This window comes from Centroberyx affinis, unplaced genomic scaffold (assembly GCF_046629955.1).
Source record: "Centroberyx affinis isolate AG114_WGS23_722 - 3 ecotype Tasmania unplaced genomic scaffold, CSIRO-AGI_Caff_v1 ptg001127l_1, whole genome shotgun sequence".
NCBI lineage: Eukaryota > Metazoa > Chordata > Actinopteri > Beryciformes > Berycidae > Centroberyx > Centroberyx affinis.
This window is the reverse complement of record NW_027279666.1, coordinates 83,362-108,075: the sequence shown is the minus strand read 5'-3', so window position 1 is coordinate 108,075 and position 24,714 is coordinate 83,362. Positions and strand designations below refer to the sequence as shown.

At 42.7% G+C, this 24,714-nt stretch overlaps 1 protein-coding gene across 1 annotated transcript; it reads left to right on the top strand.

The window, feature by feature from the left end:
• Window positions 1-1,033: 1,033 nt before the first annotated feature.
• edar (ectodysplasin A receptor) lies at window positions 1,034-22,188 on the top strand. Its single transcript, XM_071523848.1, has 10 exons — window positions 1,034-1,151; window positions 4,440-4,621; window positions 8,171-8,256; window positions 13,728-13,808; window positions 13,983-14,108; window positions 14,259-14,333; window positions 16,748-16,820; window positions 20,138-20,468; window positions 20,615-20,678; window positions 21,186-22,188. Exons 1-10 carry the CDS (start codon window positions 1,149-1,151, stop codon window positions 21,578-21,580), a joined length of 1,416 nt encoding a protein of 471 aa, XP_071379949.1. The 5' UTR covers window positions 1,034-1,148; the 3' UTR covers window positions 21,581-22,188.
• The last annotated feature ends 2,526 nt before the right edge of the window (window positions 22,189-24,714 follow it).

Sequence of the window (24,714 nt, the reverse complement as noted above, 5' to 3'; positions counted from 1 at the left end):
TAACACATAGTCATGCACTCGTTTATTTCCCCGTCCCTCCATCATTTTCTAGTCTGCAGATGATTCTTTTGAAGCCAGTTGGTGTGTTAAGAACAGCACTCTACTGTGGGGGTAAGGCTAAGCACCAGCTGCTGTTTATTACCATGAGCCACAATGATATAGTGCCACACACACACACACACACACACACACACACACACACACACACACACACACAGATGCATATATGTAGACACACACACATGCAAATGCAAGTATTGTGCAAACGCACTCATACACACTCAAATGCACAGACATACTGTCTCTCTCTCTCTCTCTCTCTCTCAAACACACACACACACACACACACACACACACACACACACACACACACATTCATCCCACTCATCCATTTACACACTATAAATCAATAGACGCGCTAACAGTGATCTCCACTAATCTGAGTGTCAGAGAGGCTGAAGTCGGGATATGATGCAGTTTGTTTTCTCCGCTATTTAGTGGTTTGGTTTCTGCTAATTAAAATGATGACATTCATTCTTAGGCAAATTGATATTATTGAATAAAGGTGCAGCGGCTATTGCAGTCATTTATCATTGCAGACGATGAGATATGTTTAAACGTTTTTAAAACAAAAACAAGTAAAAGGAAAATATTCTGCAGTGTATTTCAACACTTTTTATTGGACTAGTAGGATTAAAACAGATTTTGTAAAATAATGATGCAATCCGCACTTGGGACCAATATAACAGTTTAGCGATCTTGTTCTTTTATTAAAATTCATATGGGCTAGTCATGATGTCTACCTCTGATCTGATAGATATGATGCAGTTTGTTTGATTACATATTTATTGTAGAATTGATCGATTCAGACCCAGGAATTACTCATTTTCTGTTTTCACGCATACAGTATATGTTATGCTAAAGTCAAATTTGAAGCATTGCTCACACCTTCTTCCTGTCTGTCCCCCCCCCCCCCCCCTCTCTCTCCCTCCCCCTCTCTCTCTCCCTCCCTCTCTCCCTCCCTCCAGGTGTGCTGTGTGTTGTCTGCTGGCGCTGAGTATTCTAGCTGTGGAGAGTTTGAGTTCTTCAACCAGACCAGTAACACCTGCCAGGCCTGCCCTCAGTGCCAGCCAGGACAGGAACCGCATATGGTGAGACACACACACACACACATACACACACACACACACACACACACACACACACACACATACACACACACACACACACACACACACGCACACACACCATGCAAACCAGTGTCTTCCTGCAAGCACCTGCAACAACAACATCAGTAGCACTACGTAGATACTTCCACTAACTTGATAACTTCCAAGTTGTTGTCAAACTTTATGTTGCATAGCAACGAGAATGATGTAACGCTCCTCGCTCTCTTTGAGCTCCCGATTTCTCTGGTACTAGTGAGTCTCACAGCTGCACTTTGTTCTATGTGATCACGACTTTACTCATTACTTGTCATTCTTTTACTTATTACTGGAAGCAGTCATTTGTCACTCAACTTCATATAAAACAGTGATGATGTTCTTTGTGGGAATACTTCCACCAGAGAAAATCTACTTTTTTCCTCTCAGTTATGACCAAAATGAATCAGGGGATGGAGGTGGGATATCATTTTTGGATAATTTAACTTCAATCTAATATTTAGAGGGGATGAGAAGGTAAGAATGTATCTTTTTAATGGGTAACTGTGACATCATGAGAAACATGATAGCATGAGAAACATGTGAAACAACCTTATGAACTTCTCTGTACTGTACCTTTCTGCTCAGACCACCCACTGTCTCAGTCCACACACACACACACACACACACACACTGCTGCACATCGCAGGGTGTCCAAATTAGAATGAACAATTTCTGTCACTCCGATCGCCTGCCATGAGGAGGAATGAATCAGAGTGAATGACTTGCAGTAGTCACATAGTGATTTAGCCGCTGCCAGTCAGCCAAAGCAAACAGAGCAGAGGTGAGCGCTTCAATGGGCACCTCAGGGCGCCACTCCCTCCTCAGACAGACACACTCAAGGGTGAAAGCGGCAAATTACTATACAATTGCTCTCTCAATCACTGCAATGGAGTAGCTTGTTTGTGTACTTGTACTTTTTGAGTATTTTTTGGAATTCAGTAGTTTTACTTCTGTGTAAGTATGTTTTGACTGAAGTATGCTGCACTACACACTACATCCATCACTGAGTACAGATTTTGTTGGCTCTCCATAATGCATTACATCCAAAACAAGTCAATGATCAATTACATTGAACCTGCACAAACATGTGGAGGAAACATGAAGTTAACTAACAGAACATTCAAATGCTTTATTGAACTTATCCATGATAGTAGCTTAGTTAACATAAATCCAGCTACATTATTATTGGTTTGCATTAGCCTAGCAACAAACATGAATTGTACAATTTAATTTTAAGAAAGCTCAACATATCAGTATCTTTATCATAAATATCAATGTGCAATATCATATATTGTTTAGTTTGCATGGAAATGATATAGCCTTCCTTCCTTTATTCTTTCCTTCCTTCCTTCCCATAGCTCCATCAGCTACCATGTGTCTAAACCTTGTTACGTTCTTTCTTTCTTTCTTTCTTTCTTCCTTCCTTCTTTTCTCCCTTCCCTCCATCCTTCATTCCTTCCTTTCTTCCCTCCTCTTTCCCTTCCTTTCCCTTCCACAAGCCAGCATGTGTCTAAAGCTGCGGTGAGTATTCCCTATCGCGGCCGCGTGTTGTGTTCAAACTTGTAAAACCACCAAATGATCCGCTCCTCTCTTCCCCCTCAGACGGAGCAGACAGCGATCAGCTCGGCCTGATAAGTAGCGCGCTCCGTAAAGAGTAATTTGGCCATTTGTGAGCGATAGAGACATGACAGAGGAGAGAAGAAAGGAGTTCAATCAGAGCTCCCTTTGCACTTTCCCCTGGCTGTCTGATCTCTGGCGGCTACAGCCTGTAATTCACATTACTCTACTCCCCTGTGCTTTCCCTGGGAGTGTGTGTGTGTGTGTGTGTGTGTCTTGATGCCCTTTTAATCATAGGATAACCATAGGGTTCCTCCTCACAATAGAGACTTCAATGCAACTTCAACACACACACACACACACACACACACACAGCATGTTACTTTGACACATCAAACAGCAATCAAGACATCTAAGACCCCTTTAACATACGTCTTGAATCCATATTGCGTCTATATGATTTAGCTGGATTACATTTAAACTTGACATTAAAATGCATTTCTCGAATGCACTAAAACTGGATTTCTCTTTCCCTCCTCCTTTACTTTTTTTGAGTAAAGAGCTGAAGGTGGAAGACATTTTTAAATGAAGGTGAGGAGACATTTTTAAGCCTCGAGACAGCTGACATCAATGTGTGTTTATGCTTAGCGTCCATGCCAGGTTTCGTCCGTGTCCTAACCTATTAAACGGACTGTACCCTGGGTTACCGGCAAGATACGGAGACGCAAAAAAAAAAAAAAAAAAAAAAACACTTTGAAAAGGAAGGAGATTTCAGCCGGTCTGGAAAAGCTTTGTGTGAACGAACAGAAGTGGAGCCAGGGTAATCTCTACCCCGAAAGATCCAAAGCCAGCTCTAATCCAAAGGGACAGGATTCCGCCAATAGCTCAATGCTTTTTTATATCAAACAAATCACACCGGGATGTATGGAAGTAAAATAGGAGGGCAGGAATATTAGATTTCTCTAAGACTCAATCTACTGTAGCCCAAAGCGAAGGGGGGATAGGATTGTTTTAATAGACAGATGAAAGTGAGAGACAAATGAAAGATGAAAGAGAGAGAGAAAAAATGGGTGAGTGAGAGAGAGAGAGAGAGAGAGAGAGAGAAAGAGAGAGAGAGAGAGAGTGAGTATGCATTTATGTGTGTGTGTGTGTGTGTGTGTGTGTGTGTGTGTGTGTGTGTGTGTGTGTGTGTGTGTGGCCTGTTGTTCTGGCCTCCCCACTGTGCGGTATTAACATGAGGAGATGAGAGGAAATTGATGCTAGAAGACAGAATGATGAGTTGGTCATCTTAAACACTACCAGGCATGGAAAACTGCGCACACACACACACACACACACACACACACACACACACACACACACACAGGGACCTCTGTGACCAATCAAATTTCTCTTTTTGTCTAAGAACATGAATGTCAGATTTGCTAAGGATGTGGACAAAAACAGATGTGTATGCATGTTCGTGTGTGGTGTGTGTGTGTGTGTGTGTGTGTGTCCACAATGCAGTTGCCCCGAAAAGCATCTTATTAATCATTAAGAGTGTTTAGGCCTATTAAAAAACATGAGATCACATTTATGCACACGAATTGACCAGGAGAGAAAAGTTGGCACCCTTAACAAAATGTGTGTGTGTGTGTGTGTGTGTGTGTGTGTGTGTGTGTGTGTGTGTGTTTGCAGACCTGCGGCTACGGTGTGAAGGATGAGGACTTCGCCTGTGTGCCGTGCCCGCAGGGGAAATATTCCAAAGGGAAGTACGAGATCTGCAGACGCCATAAAGACTGCGACGCCCTCTACCGGGCCACCGTGCTCATGCCGGGGACCCCCGACAGTGACGCCGAGTGTGGGACCTGTTTACCGGGGTAAATCACACACACACACACACACACACACATCCAAGACCCAAAACCCACTCAACACAAAAACAACGTTAAAGGCACAAAAAGCAGCAGGCTTCTGCCACACGATACCGTACATCCTCAAAATGTTTTTTATTTTGAATCCAGGGAAAGTCCGCACTCATAGTTACACACATTCATACTGGGAGCTGTCCAGTACGACCACAGTCTTCTACTGGTGGCTCTATTGGAGCAGCTGGGGGTTCAGTGCCTTGCTCAAGGGCAGAGGAGAGTGTTACTTCCCCCACCCACATTTTCCCAGCCAGTCCAGGGATTCAAACCAACAACCTTCTGCTCACAAACCCACTTTACAGTCACATAAACGCATCTTTAAAAAAACACTCTGCTGTGATAGATTAGTATTGTCAGTTTTGCATTTGTTAACATGATGTCAGTTATGATTTCTTTTTCTTTTCTTTTTTTTTGGCTTTGATTTTATTTATTTTTATCTGTCACTGATATTTAAAGTAATTCTACTAAAGCAATGTATTTTGCATACCGGCATGAGATTCAAGAACCGTGAAAATAAACTGCGTCCATACACCCAGATGTATACACACACACACACACACACACACACACACACACACACACACACACACACATGCAGATGTATATGGCTGTACAATATACACATTCAGGCCCATGCATATGTACGCATACAGACTCATAGGCACACACTTTAAAGTAGCATGGCCCTGACATGACTGGACCACCCCGTTGCATTCTTTCACCACACCCCCTCACTCTACTGTGTATGCATACATACACACACACACACACCCACACACACACAAACACACACCACATCCTAACCCTCCATTCGCCATGGCACCCACAGCTGCCATGTGGAAATGCCATGTCTGTCATTGGAACATGGAGTCAATAAGGCACTTTTAAACGTTACCAGACCTTCTTCTCCTCCTCCTCCTCCTCCCCCCCCCCCCCCCCCCTTCCTATCCATCATCTCTCCCACATTCTCATCACCCCCCACCCCCTTCCACTCTCTCTATGTGGGGAGATTGACTCGCCATGTCAATATAGGAAACAGCCTCTTCCCCTAACCAGGATGTCAGATGGTTGTTGTCGATATACCCTCCTGCTGTGAGATGGATGTTTTACTCAAGAGTTGATTGCTAATGGAATTTAACAATCGTTTGGGCCGGATCGCATTTCACCCGCTGCCTCTTAAATGTGGGCAGTTCATAATTAAATATGTTTGGGTCTCGGTGGCTCTGGCACAAGTATGGGAGATGCATGATTTAGGGATATTGGACAAGTCAGCCACTGTGTTCTCTCAAACGGAGACGGAGGAGTGCAAAGCTAGCCCCCCACTTTATTGTTGAAAGTTCCTCTTCCTCTCTTTCATCTCTCATTCCTTTCCCTCCCTCCCTTCCTCCCTCCCTTCCTCTGGATGCTGTCCTCTTGCCTTGTAGCTGGCTTTCAGTCTCCATTTCGCAGGATGTTTTTACTTTTAATCAGTTTGATCTTTACGGGAATGAGGGTACGAATGTTGTGTTTTTGGTTACGTGTACGTGTGTGTGTGTGTGTGTGTGTGTGTGTGTGTGTGTGAGAGAGAGAGAGTTGAAGTTGGGAGCTTTGGGAGTCCATACATTCTCGACACAGAACAGAACACGCCTGAACCATTGCTATAATGCTCAGTTAAAGCCTGTGCGTGCTTCTCTGAGGTCCCAGTATAAGAAAATGCCTGGAAGAGAATGTGAATGAATTAATGAGAGCGGCGGTAGCTGCGCCTGCTGTGATAGACTGTGTTTATCTGCTGCTTGCCATGTACTTTCACACTCTATAAGCAGCTCCTGGAAAAATAGTCGCGTTCCGCTAACTCTGGAATTGCAATGGATTATTATGAGTGAAAAAAGTTGTGATTGGGCTCCGTGGGCCCTAAAAATCATGAATAAAAGAACAAAAAAGAGAAAGAAAATCAGAGGAAAGGATCTCCGGCAACGCTGAACAATTCCCTAACTTGCTGTCACACCCAAAAACATAATTCCTATCACATAAAGTTTAAGTTTAATTGATTTCCCAACATTGCAAACATATACTGATTATTGAATCAAGTCTCCATCTCCATTAGTTTCATAAGTATGGCAATAATCTTCTAATGGCAGAAATCCCAGATCCAGATCACCACCAAAATCGAATCCATTGTTTTTTGGACCAAGATCCATCTGTCTACCAAATTTCGCGGAAATCCATTCATACGTTTTTTGAGACATCCTGCTGACAGACAAACAAACTAGAAACGCATTGCTTTTACACACATCCGTCACATACAGTAGTGCAGTGCTTATTATCTGCACACTGCATGCGATTCGAGTACATAAGCGTAGAAATTCTGCTCACGCGTTCAAGCAGGAATTATTTACTGTCAGTTCAACGCATTCAGTCAGTCAGACTCGCCGCCTTCCCCTCGCAGACACGTCAAGGCTCAGGGCGATACCTGTACCGAACGCTGTTTAGTGTCTTTGGGGCATCAATTAAATGTATTCAGTGAGTCAAACTTTTCACCTCAGCTGCTTCCCATTGAGGTGAAATCCATATTTATGCTCCGTGGAGGTATGTCTAGAAGGTAGGGAGGGTACATGTGTCTGCAAAACACCCGGCAAGCTGGATGGCGGTGCTCGCTTTGAACTATTAACTCAGTTTTTAGTTTTTTTGAAAATGGCTTCTGTCCCTTTTATAGCTGGTTTCTCCCTTTTCTCCTTTCCTTCGTTGTCGTCTTCTCTTTGTGATGGGACTGTGAGGGTCAGACGTGGGTTAGAGGGGTTCAGGTGGGGTTTAATGGATCCCTGGTGGTGCAGGAAAACACCAGGGCCTCCATCAGGGAGGGTGGAGTTATATGAGATTCACTTAGTTGCTACGCTTCCCGTAGCAAGTAAGGACTCAAACATGTAAAAAATTATCATTTTTTTGTCTTTCTCTGTGAGTTTGTAATAATCACACACCACAGACATTTTCTAGGCTTTTGCGCAATTTCAACATACTCTCCACTTGGCTAGATAAAAAAACAACAACCCCTTGTTGGAAGTAATTGGCTCAGTGAAACAAGCAGAACCTCCACGCACGCATGCACACACACACACACACACACACACACACACTCACACACACACACACACACACACACACACACACACACACACAGTTGGTAATTAGTAGTCAATAATCAATAGTTAGTAGTCAGTAGTTGGTAGTCAACAGTTAGTGCTCAGTAAGTTAGTTAGTATAATAATATAAAATATATAATAATAAAGTTTTATTATATTATTAGTAGTAGTCAGTAGTTAGTACTTGTTAGTAGCTGTTACTAGTCAGTAGTTAATTGTTGGTAGTTAGCAGTCAGTAGTTAATAGTAATCAATTGGCAGTAGTTAGTAATCAGTAGTTGGTAGTTAGTAGTTCTGTGACTATAATCTATAGTGATTCCACACACAGCAAAGGAAATCCATATATTTCCCACCTCCATCTTCACCGTGTACTTTGTGTCTCCAAGGTATTACATTCTGGAGAACCGACCCAGGAACCTGTATGGGAAGGTCTGCCACTCCTGCCAGAACGCTCCGCGCAACACCAAAGAATGTAAGAGCAACTTTCAGAATATTTTCGAAATTTCCTTCCTTCCTTCTTTCTTTCCTTCCCATGCTCATCCCTGTTTCCAATCTTCCTCCCCATTTTTTTCAACATTCATCTTCACTGCTCTCTTTATCCTAAGAAGACCGGGTTTCTCCTGGGAAAAGATGCCAAAGTCTCAAGTGATTTTCTCTCTAAATGACAGGAAATTGAAGGGGATAAATTGTGCAAAAGCAGATGGATGGGGAAAACCTGGAGTTGGTTTCAGGGAACAGCTTAAGGTCAGAGGTAGCGCTGAGTTCTCCCAGGCCCTCTGGCCACCATCCTCCCCCTGTCAGCAGGCCTCGCTGATGGATACTGAGACCTCGTCCACACCCCTCCCCTCCCTGGATCTCTGGATCTCAGCTTTTCTGGCTCCAGAGGGTGTCTGGCAGCTCATCCATAACCAAACTGCCTTGCTGATTACCCTGCATACCTGTGTGTACAGTATATGCATGTGTGTGTGTGTGTGTGGATGGCGCCAACTGTTACTGCGACCACATCTCCCAACCATAACAATTATCAGAGTTTCCACTGCTCCCTCTCCTTTTTCCTTATCAGTCAGATGTCCATGTTCAGCACATTCCTTACAGACATTTGCTTTACAACGCATTGCTGTTGTCAGGTGAAAATGTTTTAATCTCAATTGAAGGAATACGTGGTTCTTCTGTGGGTGCATAGATTTACATGTATATGAACCCTGGGTTTAGTGGTCAAGCGAAAAACAAGATTGTTTTTCCTCGTTCCTGAAAAGTCAACAATTTGGGGATTTGAAGTCTGCAGTCCTACAACTTTCTCTGTTCAAAGTGTTTGAAAAGGGATGTTCAGTCATCTAAACTAGCACCTTCTTTCCCTTGTGACGTGTTGCTGATGTAAGGCAGCTGTTTTAACACATTGAGTTGCCAGGAATATTGTAACCTTACATTCAGACAGGAATACATGTGAAAAATTATTGAAAAATAAGCAGCAAAAACGGGTGTGACAGCATGATGACACCACTTGAACAGAAAGCAGCAGGGTGACAATCCAGTCATAATGATTAGTGGTTTTGATTGTCATCTTCCTATAGTCCAGTCATTCTTATTAGTGGTTTGGTTGACATCTTCCTATAGTCTCATTCTGATTAGTGGTTTTAGTTGACGTCTTTCTTGACTCTTTTTTTTAAAGGTGAAGAATAATAATGAGCCAATGTAGTTTCCTTGCAACTAAATTCGGCATTTTTGGTGATCTAGGAATTGAAGCTTAGTCTACTGTTACACTCTGGATAAGGGCATCAGCTAAATAGCTAAAATGTAAATGTAATGACTGCAATTGATTGGCATTTTATCTCCTTTTAAAGATAAGAGTTGGCAGTCCGACTCAGCTATTTTTTCTTGCCTCAGATACAGTAAAAATGCCATGATGGGTGAGTAGCGGGAGATTAGATTCAAATCAATTATGTGGTGGGTGGATTAGACAGACAGCGGCATTCACGGCAAAAATGCCCATGTTAACAAATCATTTAGTGTAGTAATGAGTCTTAAAATCTTATGTCCCTTAAAACAAGTGAAAAAAGATGTTAAGATGGATATTTGTTGTCAGAGTCATCCTGTCCCTCTGTGGGCTTGGCTCCATGTGATGGATCACACTGATCCAGCAGCGAGGGAATTACAGAATCTCCACAGTGTTTTGGGCCCTCGCTGATACATATCGCCATGGGAATGAGTTTTATGGGCCCATCATCTCTCAACCCTCCCACCGAGTGTTATTGGAGGGCCCGGAAATGAATGGTATTGTTATTGTGTCATATTTAATGAGCTGGTTTTGAAATATGACAAATCCCAAAAAGCAGCCCGGGCCTGCAGTGGAGGAGGGTGTGAAGGAGGAGGAGCAGGGAGGGAGAGAGAGAGGGAGGGAGAGAGAGAGAGAGAGAGAGAGAGTGTGTGTATACAAACAAAGCTTTTCAACAGCTGTCTAATTGTTTCTGCCAGGCATGGGAATGAGTGGTGGATGATAGTGGGAAAGGAGAGCGAGTGGGAGATAAAAAGACAGAAAAAAAAAAGAAAAGAACAGGTACAACACTGCAAAAAAAGACAAGCTTGGCAAACAATTTTGTCTTATATCCAGACTTAGCAAGTTTAGTTCAGGATATTTTTAGTCAAAGTGTGTTCCTGCTAATGTAACTTGTTTCAAGACATTTACTTGGCACAAGTGAGGTTGTCCTCTAACACGTTTCTTGTTTTAAGATTCTAATCATTGTTCTGTGATGATTTCTTGATAGAAGTCATATTGACTTATTGCATCAAGTGAACTTTTTTAAATTGGCAATCCTCAAAATCCTCGTCTTTTTCCTTGGATTTTCTGTTGATGTAGTTTTAGTTAATGTAGGTGGCACTCTTTTCTTTGTCTGTTCAGCCATGGTGGCTATTGTTGTTCATTACTTAAAAAAACTAGAAGGGCACTCGAGAGCGCAGACCTCCACCAAGGTTCGTGCTATTATTGCTTGTTTGTGAGTCGGATCCGGATCCGCTCCAAATTGAATGGGTTCTTCCTTGGCCCATGCTACACCCTTCCACCAAGTTTCATGAAAATCAGGCCAGTAGTTTTTCCGTAATCCTGCTAACAGACAAACAGACAGACAAACAAACAAACAAACAGCACCGAAAACATAACCTCCTTGGCGGAGGTAACAAAAACAAATAAACATAAAATGCATCACTTATACACCAGAGGGTTTTTCCCGGGAAAGACCTACTTAGAACAGCAAATGTAATAGCTTTCATGCACTGGCTATAGCTTGAATCACTACTGTGAACAGACATTTATGTATATGAAAATGTCACAGATTATTACTTTAAAACCAGAAAAGTTACTTTGACTGCACAAATCCTGAAATAAGCTTGACAAGTGTGGATACAAGCTGAAATCACTTGCCAAGCTTGTCATGTTTTGCAGCGAAAGAGTAAATGTGCACAAAAAGAAATACACACTTTCTCTCTGTGTGTTTCTTCCCAACTGTGCAGACAGGCAGTGGTACAGTCTAATTAAACTCCTTTAAATGAGAACTTGAAAACAGCATGCCCCCCCCGAAAAATAACAAAAGAAGTAGCTGAAAGCAGGGAGTTCTGCTCAGTCGGGGTGAAGGCAGGCTGACACTCGCCACGTAATCTGTAAATTACCCTGGCTCCTGCCTAGCTCTGTGTGTGTGTGTGTGTGTGTGTGTGTGTGTGTGTGTGTGTGTGTGTGTGATAATTAAAACTTCAGTGGGTATGAGAAAGAAAGATGATTAGCGTGTTAGTTCTTGTGCTGATGCTACTCTTTGGCAGGCAGACGTTTGGAGTCTGTAGGCATCGCTCAATTTCCTCTGTCCTCTTTTTAAAAATGTTTCTGACATCTGCTGCCAAAAGTGTCGATCCCTCTCCCCATCCGTTTCCCCCTTTTACCATCAGGCACCAATACTGGTAGATACACTCAAAGGGTTCTGTGTATTATAATGGTTTATTAGGCTTGTACCACAGCCGAACTCTTTTATTATATTGAATACAGAGTATTGCTGCTCTTGGGGCAGAAGCAGTGTTCTGTAGGCATTTGACATTCTACCTTTAGTAACGTTCTCTAGAGCACCATGATCAAATGGTTCTTCTACATAGAACCTGTATGATGCTGTAAAGAAACATTTAAGAGTAAAAGAAATGCCCCAAATGAGCATTAGCAGAACTTTTTTTGAAACGTTTTCGAACCAAGTAAAACACATTTAATCCAGGATTGCAAATGTCTCAGTTTAACTTGATATATATATATATATATGTATACTGAACAAAAATATAAACGCAACACTTTTGTTTTTGCTCCCATTTTTCATGAGTTGAAATAAAAGATCTAAGACTTTTTCTATGCACACAAAAGGCTTATTTCTCTCAAATTTTGTTCACAAATTTGTTTAAATCCGTGTTAGTGAGCACTTCTCCTGCCAAGATAATCCATCCACCTGACAGGTGTGGCATATCAAGATGCTGATTAAACAGCATGATTATTGCACAGGTGTGCTTTGGGCTGGTCACAAATGTGCAGTTTTATATTGAAAAAAGAAATTTATTAGGCACTGAACTATGGATCTCACATGACTAGGGCTACAGATATGCATATTTATTTATTTATTTTATCTTAATAGAGAATCGTCAAGGTGAATGTGTCTCTATGACCTGCAAACAAGGCAAAAATATGTCATGTTGTTTTATATAAACTGTACATATACTTACAACCAGTGATGTGGTGGACAAATAAATAGGAGGGTAAACTATAACCTCCATCTGATAATTCGGCCACCAATAGAACCACCAATATGAACAAAAAATCAATTATATTTGCATAAAAGCAATAACTTGTTTCCCTTAAAAGATCCTATCCTCATATAACTTACATCACTTTAATACAACATACCAACATTTATACTATGAATTTATGTCATGAGGATTTATGGCAGCCTAAAAAGGTGGTAAACTCATATAGAAAAGTGGGTTTACCCTCCATTACATCCCTGTTTACGGAGATATCATGATCCGGGAAATACTTTGGTGTTTTCAGCTACACTGCTTTGTAATTCACTTCCTCTCCGTCTGCTTGGGCCTGATGAAGCGGATCGGGTTGAGGAAGCATCGGCTGGATGCGTTCGGCAGTGTGAGTTTTCAGCCTGCGAGACGTGATTAAGACGCGCCGGAGCCGCAGTCGACTAAACAGAATTCCAGTTCAGGCTCATATCCTCGACCAGAGACCGTAAACACACACCCCGAGTAGTGATGTCTGCAACCACAGGGCGCTGGGATGTGTGTGTGTGTGTGTGTGTGTGTGTGATGACATGACGCACCGAGGCCAGGGGAAGCAGCAGCGCACATGCCAAAGAAGTCTACAGTGTATCAACTTGGTGAAATTAAAGACTGATTAAAGGAGCTGATTTATGAGCTGCCAGGGGTTTACAGCTCCATTAGGAAAGAGGAAAAACAGTTGATCAACAACCCCGCAAGAGAGAGAGAGAGAGAGAGAGAGACAGAGAGACAGAGAGAGGGAGGGATTGGAAGAGGTTGAAAGTGAAGAGAGAGGGAAAGAAGGAGATTTGGAGCGTTGCCTCTCCAAATCCACACTTCCCATAAACGCTGTTTGTTTACTGTGGTGGGAGGAAGGCTGAGAGAGACACAGTTCAGGGACCTCAGATAATTTACGCTTGGGAAACGTTACTCGTCGCAAACTATAGGAAATCTTGAATGTGCACTTGCCGTTTTGACCTGTAATTGTAATTTTGAAAATGTTGGAAGACAGCGGTGAGATGCATCATTCCCCCAAATTTCATCAAAATCTGATCAGTGGTGTTTGAGATATTGGACAGACAAACAATAGATTAAGACATTAACTGTTAATAAACTTGCATTGAATATGTATGTGTGTGTGTGTGTGTGTGTCTGTTGCAGGCATGCGGACCGCCGTAGTGGCACCAGGGAAAGCCCCAAGTGACACTTCCAGCACCACTGTATTCCCTCATCCACATAAAGGTACACACACACACACACACACACACACACACACACACACAGACCTCATCTGTCTCCCATCACCATCTACTCTCTCTCTATCTTTCTTCATCTTTATTCTTTCATGAAACCAGTCATTTACTTACACACACACACACATATCATTCATCCTTCATCACTGCCTCCATGCTTCAGATGCCACGGGGCAGGGTCACCTAGCAACAGCTCTCATCATCGCCATGTCAACCATCTTCATCATGGCCATCGCCATCGTCCTCATCATCATGTTCTACATCCTGAAGGCCAAGCCGAGCGGTCAGGGTGAGACACACTTATATACTGTATACACACACACACACACACACACACAAAAAGTAATGTTTTTAAGGTTTGTTGTTCATCTTGTCTTATGACGGTTTCCATGTGTGTGTGTGTGTGTGTGTGTGTGTGTGTGTGTGTGTGCGTCTACAGCATGTTGCTCTGGACAAGTGGTGAAGGCAGTGGAGGCTCAGACCAACAAACAGGAAGACAAGAAAGATGTCCCTGGTAAGATAGGACACACACACACACACACACACACACACACACACACACACACACACACACACACTCAGAAACCTTTTTAGTCCAATCACAATCTGTATTCTAGCTGCATATTTGGGAATCCATGGCAGTAAAAACATTGTTTTAGCTCTAGAACAAGTTTAGCATTGGACCTAGCAGCATAAACTTTTCATCAGCGTTTCATCAGCAAAGAAAACTGAAAATTGTTGGATGCAAACTATTTTTCTAACCTTAAAACCAGGGCTGGAAAGAGTACCAAAGTATCCCACTAAAATAGTACAAGTACAAAGTACAAGTACACAACAAAGCTACTCATTTGTTACCTTTTTCTTACCTTTAATGCCAGTGCCTTAACATGCAGTTGAGACATGAATAAATACCACCCAGTAGTAATTGCAGTACCACTCATGGAGTCTGACTAAATCCTGCAGCGATATGTTTTGCAACCTTGATTCAGGGCACGTTGAATGTACTATGATTGACTTGAGCTTAGACATATCATTTAGGATTATTTCTTGACAGTTCTAGTGAAGCTCACATCCTCCTGTGGAAGAGCCTACTGTATATCCATATGAGCAGCTCTGTCTGCATAGGGAACATACAGTACATGCACTCATGTGTATGTATTAGGGCTTGACATGATATGGGTTTTTGAAGGCTACATGTTCCCTCCAGTTATTTTGTGTAGGTATTCAATAGCCTTAAATTTGACCATTTTCATGCCAAAAACGTGTTTCCCCAGAATTGCATTCTTGAGCTTCTGAGACAGCATTTAGACCATGATGGGACACTAAAACTCTCCATTGATATCCAGGATAATACCACTGCTGCTACATACAAACATATTCATGCATACTTGTTTGGAATCTGATTAATGTTTCATTAGACTCAGTTCAGGTTAAGGGCTTCCGACAAACAACCAGTGTAGTATTGGTCAATTCTACAATAAATATGTAATCAGTCAAACTGCATCATATCCATCATATTAGAGGTGGATGACACTGACTGGCTGATACCTGATTTTTGACGAAAAAGACAATATTGGCCCCATGCATCAATCTAGTATGTATGTATGTGCACGTGTATTTATGCTTTGTAGCCAACTGTATGTAATGCATCTGTGTGCACACGTACTGTATGTGTGTGTGTGTGTGTGTGTGTGTGTGTGTGATGAGTACACCATGGTGGAATGTGAAGCTTCCAATGCTGCGGCCATGCGTTGCTTTAGGCACCATTTCTCCTGACAATGATGTTCTGTTCAATTTAACGCCTAGACTTACTGACTTACCGCCTATATGTGGTGTGGATGAGCGCGCGCACACACACACACACACACACACACACACACACACAGAGTTATCTGTAGCCACAGACACGCTATGTGGTAGAGCTAGGATTATAATTATATTTAATTCATTATTATATAGTTATAATATTATGATAAAGTAATTAGAATATATTTTTTAGATATTAATGATGTGATTTATTGGTGCCGCTTTTGCTGCTTTGTTATTCGATTGGGTTACCACGAATGTGTGTGTGTGTGTGTGAAATCAAGCATCTGTATCTTTCATCTCAGAGGCTTATTAACTCAGTGTCTAGGTGAATGACAGCTAGCTCCGGTAGAGCTTGGAGCAATGGGCTTCTCTCCCACAATTACACACCAGTCATCCAAAATGCCAGCACACACACACACACACACACACACAGACTTTGTTCCACTTAGGTGCTCACTCATTACTCTGTCTATCCCTATCAGTATCCATGATGTAAGTGCAATTGAACCTAATAGTCATTGTAATTATTTCACACCTCCTTCCAACTGCATTTCCTCCGCTCACAGCTCCTTCACTAAGATCCCTTCAGCCCCGATACTCAATGTTCTCTTTTGTACGGGTGGAAACTCACACCAAACTCCATTCAAAAATCGAGGTCTTTTGAACTCCATTCAAATTTTAACTTGGCCTTGCTCATCGGCAAAAGCACCAACCTCATAAAACACGATTCAAGACATTTAACAAAGCACTTTTTTCAGTCAAATGTGGACATTTAGAGTTGCTTCACACTGCGCGTTACCACCTCGTTGAAAATAAACTGCTGCTTGGTGGATTATAAGTATGATGGACTGAAGAGCGGCTGCTAGCCATTCATAAAAGTCTTAAATCATATTCTACAAGTGTACGTTTACTGTTTATTACAACTTTAATTTTTTAAATGGAGTCTGGCGAGTCGTTCTCATTACAAGAGAGAACGGCATGTATCGGGGCTGACCTCCTTTGAGATCGTTTTATAATTCATTTTTATGATCATTGTCTTATTTCCTCTCTCTGCGCTTTCTGTATTGTGGCTTCATGAGAAAAAAAAATTGTTGGAAACCTCTGTCTTCTCTCCCTCAGATAATGTGGTGATCTTCTCAGAGAAAGATGAGTTTGACAAGCTCAAAGCTCCTCCTCAGAAGACGGTGAAAAGGTGAGAGAAGATGTTTGATTCACTATGTGTGATTTACTCTGTTTCATGACAGTGATGTAGTGATAAAATGAAAAGGTGGGTAAACTGTGAGCTCCGGTAGGTGATCATCAAAAGGCAAACAACCACCAATAGAAACAAAAATCAACTATACTTTCAGAAAAGCATTCATTTATAAGGACGCATACCTTAAAAGATCCTCGTATAACACATCAGTTTGATACTACTTTCTGCAATAGATTCTGTGAATTCCGCCTTTAAAGGTGGGTAAACTGAGTTGAGGTGGGTTTACCCATGATTAAAACCATGTTCATAACCCAAGGAGCAAGCAAAACCATTGACATGGCACTTCAAAATGACCAAAAACTATATAGGTGTCTGTGGGAAAATGGGAAAAAATGAACTTTTTGGGGAAATGACAACTGACATCAAATATGTAATTATATGCACTGAGTGTACAAAACATCAGGGGAGATGTAGATAAAGGTGATGAGCGAGATTAAAGAAGAATTTCATATCTGCGCTGTCTGGTGAAAAGCTTGTATCTCCAAAATGTCAACATCTCAGGAGAAAAGCAGCCTTGTTTTGAGCTTCACCACCAGGCATTTTTCACTTTAGCCAACTGCGTTTGAAAGGCTTTCATAAACCCAAGGATGGTAGAATTTACTCAACCCTGAGAAGACCATGAAATCCTTCAAAAACAAAGTTTCCCACGTGACACCGGTTATGTGCTTAGTGCAGCGAGTTGAATTTCAAAAGCGGTTGCGAAGCTTCGTTCTGAAAAGGTTAAGTTATGTTCCCTCACAGAACTCCAGATTGCAGCATTAACCCTCTTTGTAGTTCAAACCAAAATGGAGGTAATTTGTCGCAGACAAGTACAGCGTCTCTTTTGTTTACCAGTCTGCCTCTGACAAGACAACAGGCTGTTAGGGTGAGTGCTGCGTATTACATGTGGGTTGTGCATGTGTGTGTGTGTGTGTGTGCGTCGACTACGGGCAACATGTGTGTACTGATCCTGTAGTGTGTGTGTATTATATGCAGGTTAAGTGTGTGTATGTATGCATTATGTATGCACCATTGTATGCTAATTCTTGAGTGTGTGCATGTGCATGTGCATGTGCGTGTGCATGTGCGTGTGCGTGGCGTCACAGAGGCCCCAGACGACAGAAAGAGGCTTTTATAATTTGTCTTTTTTTTTTTTTTTCTTTCGGCATCTGCCCGTAATTAAGCCACCACAGAACAAGTCACTGCAGTAGTAGGATCATTGCTGCTGGCCTTTTTATTGGTGTGTCTATGTATATGTATATGTATGTGTGTGTGTGTGTGTGTGTGTGTGTGTGTTTGTGTGTGTGTGTGTGTGTGTGTGTGTGTGTGTGTGCCCTCCTCTGCGTGGGCATGGGCTTCATGTAAAAAGCAAGTTCACTCGAGGGTTTTTTCTTTTTTTTTTTTTTTATGAAGCAGAGAGTCATTATGTGGCTTCGGGAAGAGGGAGGGAGGCGGAGTGATGAGGTAGCACAGATGAGCCCTGCAGCTTAGAAAACAGTGAGAGACAGACAGGGGGGGGCGGAGGGGGTGGGGGTGGGGGGTATTTATTCCCCCGGCTCCGCCAAAAACCGCCACCAGGTGAAAACACGTCCTGGCGGATAACAAAAGGACGACAGTTTCATCCACCTTCGTCTCTCTGCATACATCTCACCCCCGTGCGCACAGACAATGCTGCTTTATTGAGGCAAGTGGATAATGTACAGGGGAAGCATAAGAAATACATGATAGCCTACAGTATTGCACACACACACACACACACACACACACACACACAAACAAACACACACACACACACACACACACACAGAGCCATTGTGCTCAAATTTTACAGTGCCAGTAGCGTACATTGATACGCTGCTCCAATATATCGAGGGGGTGTAAATTAGAAAATACATGAGATACACACTTCCACACACACACACACACACACTGAGAGAAGCTCTTCAGCATCAATGGCAGTAAACAGTGCGGTACAGCAGCATGCCAAAGGATGTGCTAACTCACTGCATTAGCTGCCAGAGTGGGTGTTAGATGTCTGGGAAACAATGCTATTTTGTGTGTGTGTGTTTGAGAGTGTGTGTGTGTGTGTTAAGAGATAGAGCGTGGGACTGTGAAACAATGGCATTGTGTGAGCATCTCCGAGCGCCGCTGTCAACAAGGTGCTTTTGGGAGAAAATCCAGCGCAGGGAGAAAGTGAGGGAGAGAGCGGGTCATAAATGATATAACATGGTATCATGTTGTAAAACGCAGAGCCATTTCAGTCAATCACAGCAACAGGTTAGAAACGACACCGGCTGCAGCAACAACACAAGCTTTCTTTCCAATGCATCCTCATTGTAAAAGTCCCTGTATTTATGCTTTAAGTCATTCTATATGCATAAGATGTCATTCCCACTAATTATATAGTAGAGCTTGTACAGAGTGATTCTGCTGCATACTAGAATCAATATTGCTGCATATGATTTGATTTTAGTTTCAACTGGTATACTGGGATGTTGTTATTGCCTTATGATGATCAACAACTGGAGGTCACAGTTTCATGTAAAAGCCTTATTCACTGACACACTTTTGTCTTGTTTTGTTTTATTCGGTGCTCACACTAGCATATTCGCCTTGAAGATTCTCTTTTCTGCATTACAGTAGCGATAAAAACTAGGTAAAATCTATTAGTATCAAGTTTAACTGGGAAATTTGAAAGTGTGAAACTTACAGTAACATCCTTCTTAGGATCAAATGAGTTTTACTTGGCAAATGGTGACTACACCCAGAAAAAGGAGGGTTCTTCGAGGGTTCCTGGGATAGGATAGTGGCTTGACTCAAGGAAGCCTCTGATTTGTTACAAATAAAAAACTAGAAATCAGAAAAAAATAACCCAATGTGGCTGCTGATTTGAATCATTTATGTTCTTAAGTGGTTCTTTACAGCACCATAAAGTGTCTATGTAGAACCATTTGAGCCTGGTGCTATAGAAAACCTTACTAAAAGGCTTCTTTGTGGCACCATGAAGGGTTCTGCTATGGTACAAGCCTAGAGAACCGTTTTCTGGTACTATATAGAACCCTTTTTGTTCAGAGTGTGTGATGGCAGGTCTGGCTAGGAGTGAAGCCAAACTTTTGACAAGCTGCTGTTCAGTGTCAGCTCTTATTGGCAGCAGATCAGGAGGAGGCTTATAAAACATAAAACCATATACATCCTCTGTGTTTTTTTGTGATTTCTATGAATATGTGGACAAACGGAAATCATTAAAATGTCTGCGTGTGTGTGTGTGTGTGCAGTGAGAACGACGCGTCATCGGAGAACGAGCAGCTGTTGAGCCGCAGCATCGACAGCGACGAGGAGGCGGCGTCGGAGAAGCAGGGATCGGCCGACACCAACAACGCCAACCCCAACCTGTGCCTCCTCAACCTGGGCAACAAGCCCGACCTCTGCCTGCTCTCCCTGGGGCTCCTGGCCCGCGACCGCACCCCCAACGGGACCCCCACCATCGCAGCCGGCTCGGCCAATAACATCCATAATCCGAACCACATCGGCAATGGCAACCAGATCACCAGCGCCAACCACATCAGCAACGCGAATGCCATCAACAACAACAACAAAACCACAGGGGTGAGAAGAAAGAGCTTTTAAAGATTTTACTGCATGGTATAGAGGCCGACAGAGGGGGGATCTCGAGTGAAAAAGATGATTATGAACAGATTTTCAGTTGAATGTCATCTGGAAATCACATATTGCTGTTATGTTTGACCACACAGATTCTACAGAGTCGAAGGAAAAAGATCCTGGATCTGTACGCCAGAGCCTGCAGTGTGGCAGAGGGTAAGTCTCCCTCGCACTGAAAAAATATATCTTATGTCATTTAATCAACTACTGATTCTTAAATATATCTGCCAATAGGGTCGGATCGCTTCACTTGTTTCCAGTGCAAAAAAAATCTCTGTCATTTTCTTGATACTAGTGGAATGATCTGCTGTATTCTGCCTTGTTTCAAGATATTGACACTTGGGTTCAAGAACATTCCTGAAATAAGTGAAACTGCATTAGAAATAAGTGGAATCATCTCACCGCAATGGCAGAATTTTTCACAAGCTAAAAAAAGGACTCAATACATGACTGAATGACTTGTTAGGACAGTATGCACGCAGATTATGCATACCATATGTGCATACACTTTGCAAAATCATGTGTGTGCATGTATATGTGCTTCATACAAAAATTCCCTCCCAACAAGTCCAATGTTTCAAGAAGATTAGGATATACCGAGGTAGGAAAAAAAAATGAATGAAGAACATGTCTGATATCTCCCGTTCTGCTCCTCCTCTGCAGGCCTGAGCCCCACAGAGCTTCCCTTCGACTGCCTGGAGAAGGCCAGCCGCATGCTGAGCTCGTCCTACAGCAGCGAGGCGGCGGTGGTGAAGACGTGGAGGCACCTGGCCGAGAGCTTCGGCCTGAAGCGCGACGAGATCGGCGGCATGAGCGACGGCCTGCAGCTCTTCGAGCGCGTGAGCACGGCCGGCTACAGCATCCCCGACCTGCTGACGCGCCTGGTGCAGATCGAGAGGCTGGACGCCGTGGAGTCGCTGTGCTCGGACGTGCTGGGCGGCAGCGAGATGGCGGCGGCGGCGGTCGGCGTGGGCCGGCAGGGCATCGGCAGCATCCACAGCCAGCTGGCCTGCTCCTCCCCGCCCCCGACCCCGTCCCCACGCTGCGCCAGCGTCTGACTAGCGGGTGCAAGCAGAGACTTGGATGCAATATACGTAGGGACAGATGCTGCGCCGGAATAGGCGGACAGCACATATATACATACGCGTTACCCCCCATCACATGAAGAATGTCAGAGGACCTCCCCAGGCGTAGCCCCTTCTTTCCCTTTATGGGCTTCTTTCTCTGTCAAGAAGAAAATAATCAGAACTAGTTTCCAGGGTTTTCGTTTGCAGTCTTTTTCGATTGCAAAGGAGTTCGAGAAAGATTGAAATCTAAGATTATTCTCTCGCTCAGATTATTTTCTTACCTGTCAATTCGAAAATAATCTGAACTAGTTTCTACGATATTAGATTTCTGTCTTTCTCAATTGCTAAGGAGTTTGAGAGACAAATAGGTGGATAAACTATGCGCTGGACGCCACAATAGCAGCTCTTACAGTCTATACTTTCAGTAGCTTTGATACAAAATTTAGTATGCAGCGCTTAATTAAAAAAAACCTTTAAGAAAAAAAGGATGCGGTGGGCATGTAGGCAAATTGTCAGGGATCTTTCAACATAGTGTGGCCATGGAGACGACCACTGAGCAGCTCCACTGCAGCAGTGGCAGGTTCAGTGCCTTGCTTAAGGGCACAGGCATTATAGTGGGAGGGATGAGGGACGCTTTCTCACTTTTTCTCTCACCGAACTCTCTGCTTCACCACCACTGCTTAAGTAACTAGATGGCTGTGTCTGTAAAAACAAAGGGTCTTGCTTTGATGACAGCCTCAGTTAAATTTCAAGATTGTGCCTAATGCTCTATTCATGTCATATGGGAAAGACGGTAGATACAAACTTCCATAGACCGTTTACCTCAGCCTTCCACTGGTAAATTCTTAGAGAAAATACCATTCACCTCAGCTTTCAGTGGAAAATACTAGTTGGGAACTCGGGGTTTGGCAATGGACCCTAATTTCTCCAACATCCCAAATTCAGACGTCACCAACAAGTAAATGGCGGTAGTCAAGTCAGGGAATGATTCATTTCAAATAAAACAAACAAAATGAGCAATTTTCATCACATAAGTTTAAAACGGTAACTACTTGCTGGATTTTTAGTTTGTGGTTGGCTTTGCAATGTTTGGAGCAACCAAAGCCTACAGAAAACTTCATAGTGTCTTGACAGCTTCTAATTGGAACACGCGAACACGTCCAAGTCGTTGCTTGGAACTGCCAAGTCACTCTGTACGGCTGTTATTCCCATATGACATGAATGCAGCGTTACTCTCCTGCTAGTACTCCACCTAAACACGCATGTAAATCCACTTTCCACACGGGCCAACCTCCTCCCTTGCTGTGACTACTTTCCCAGCAGTGACCCAGTCTGCGACCCCGTCATAATTCTTCCCAACTCCCCCCCCCCCCTTTACTCCCCTTTTACCCCAATGCTGCGGTCTAGCGCTGCCGCCAGCCCTAATTATTTGGCGTGTGGCGGTCCAGGCCCCTAATAGGCTGAAGTGTTGTGGTTTACAGAGCGGGTGCAAAGTGCCTGTGATTTCCAGCACCCAATTAAGCATTTAGGGCCACTTAACCACTGAAAGCCCAGTGGAAAAGCTGTAAAACCCTGCATTAAAAAAGAGAGGAATGACTACAGCTGCCCTCGGGGGTTGCTACAGTGCAAACAGTGCAAGAATGCGGCCGGCCGTGGTGGAAGCAGCGCTACGGTCTTCATGTAACGTCTGATCTTACTCAGGCCCTGGATTTGTGGTCGTCTAAGTCACGCTCAGTCAGGATTTAAGCTCCCCTATGGGACCAATACTGCAAACGAGAACAATATACATTTTTTGTGGGTTGTCCACTTTTGAAAAGCAGCTGAAGCCAGTTTAGTATTCTATGTGCGGCGATGGAGAGCGGCTCTGATAAGCGCCGGGTAAAGATTCAAGGTCACGTTCCATTGTAAGCCAATGGATAAGGATGATTTTAAGAGATAAGAAGCTTTAGGTAACAGGGTCCTGGTTAGTGCTATAGCTGTTAAGCTTCAACACACCGCTTTAAGCTCCAAAGTTCACATTTGCGAAGCGATGCCAAGACTCGCTTTGATCTAATTTCTTGGGAAAGGGACTTGATTTATTTTTATCTGATGTCTGATGCTGTCAGCGTAACGTCCCATGACTGTTCTGCACAGAATCAAAACACATCTCCCTCTGCCAGGTTCTCCTCTCTAATGTTATTTTGTTCATATTTTGCATTGCTTGCATTGGGGCTGGACTCCGGTAGTGTAAATGAATTAATGTGCATGTTATTAAGCATGTATTCACCAAATTCTTTGTTTTAGATCTCTTTTCTGTGCAAATAAGAAGCTCCTGGTTTTTCCTTAGAGCAGGGTTGTCTTCGTCAAATCCAATTCAATTCAGGTGGCAATTCACTCCTTAAGAGAGTTTTAACTCAGTTATTTTCATGGTGTTTAATTTTAAATTGGTGAATTGACTGAATTGAAATTAAGTGGACTCCAACCTGTTTTCAAACAGGCAAAATCTTGCCTGACATATTATGCTGATAATAGGATGATATACAGTAGCCAGTCATGGATTACTTACCTCAGTAGCACATACAGTAGTACATGTAGAAACACAGAGTGGAAGCAAACTATTCATGGAACCAAAGTGTAAGTGTATATATAACTTATTATTGTACATAATGTATGCATTAATAAAGAAGTATGGAAAAAAAATGGTTTGGTATTCAACTTTGTTATTATATCAGAGTGATTAAAGGAAGTTTGTGAGAGATCCTCTGTCCAACTAAAACTGATTAGACTTGATCAATATGTATGTATGTATTTTACTTTTGTTTTCTTGGTCTTTCAGTAAAGCACTTGGTAAACACTGCCTTTAGGGTTTGACCCAAGTGGGATGTTGAAGGCCGATATAATATTTATTGATTGAAGCTGCCAATAGCTGATATTTTGTGCTGATAATCAGCATCTTTAACTTTGACTATTTTCATGCCAAAAAAATCACATATTCAGTATTTGCCCCAGAATATTATTCTTATCAGGGTGGAAACAGGAACATTAAAACTCTGCACACCAAATATTACTACTGCTGCATACAAACATATTCATGCATACTTATGTAGAATCTGATCAAAATGTCACATTAGAATAAATTCACGCTT

Coding starts and splice junctions, on each gene's coding strand:
- edar (XM_071523848.1), top strand. Junction 14,109..14,258: donor GGCCAAGCCGAGCGGTCAGG/GTGAGACACACT, acceptor GTGCGTCTACAG/CATGTTGCTCTGGACAAGTG. Junction 14,334..16,747: donor AGACAAGAAAGATGTCCCTG/GTAAGATAGGAC, acceptor TCTCTCCCTCAG/ATAATGTGGTGATCTTCTCA.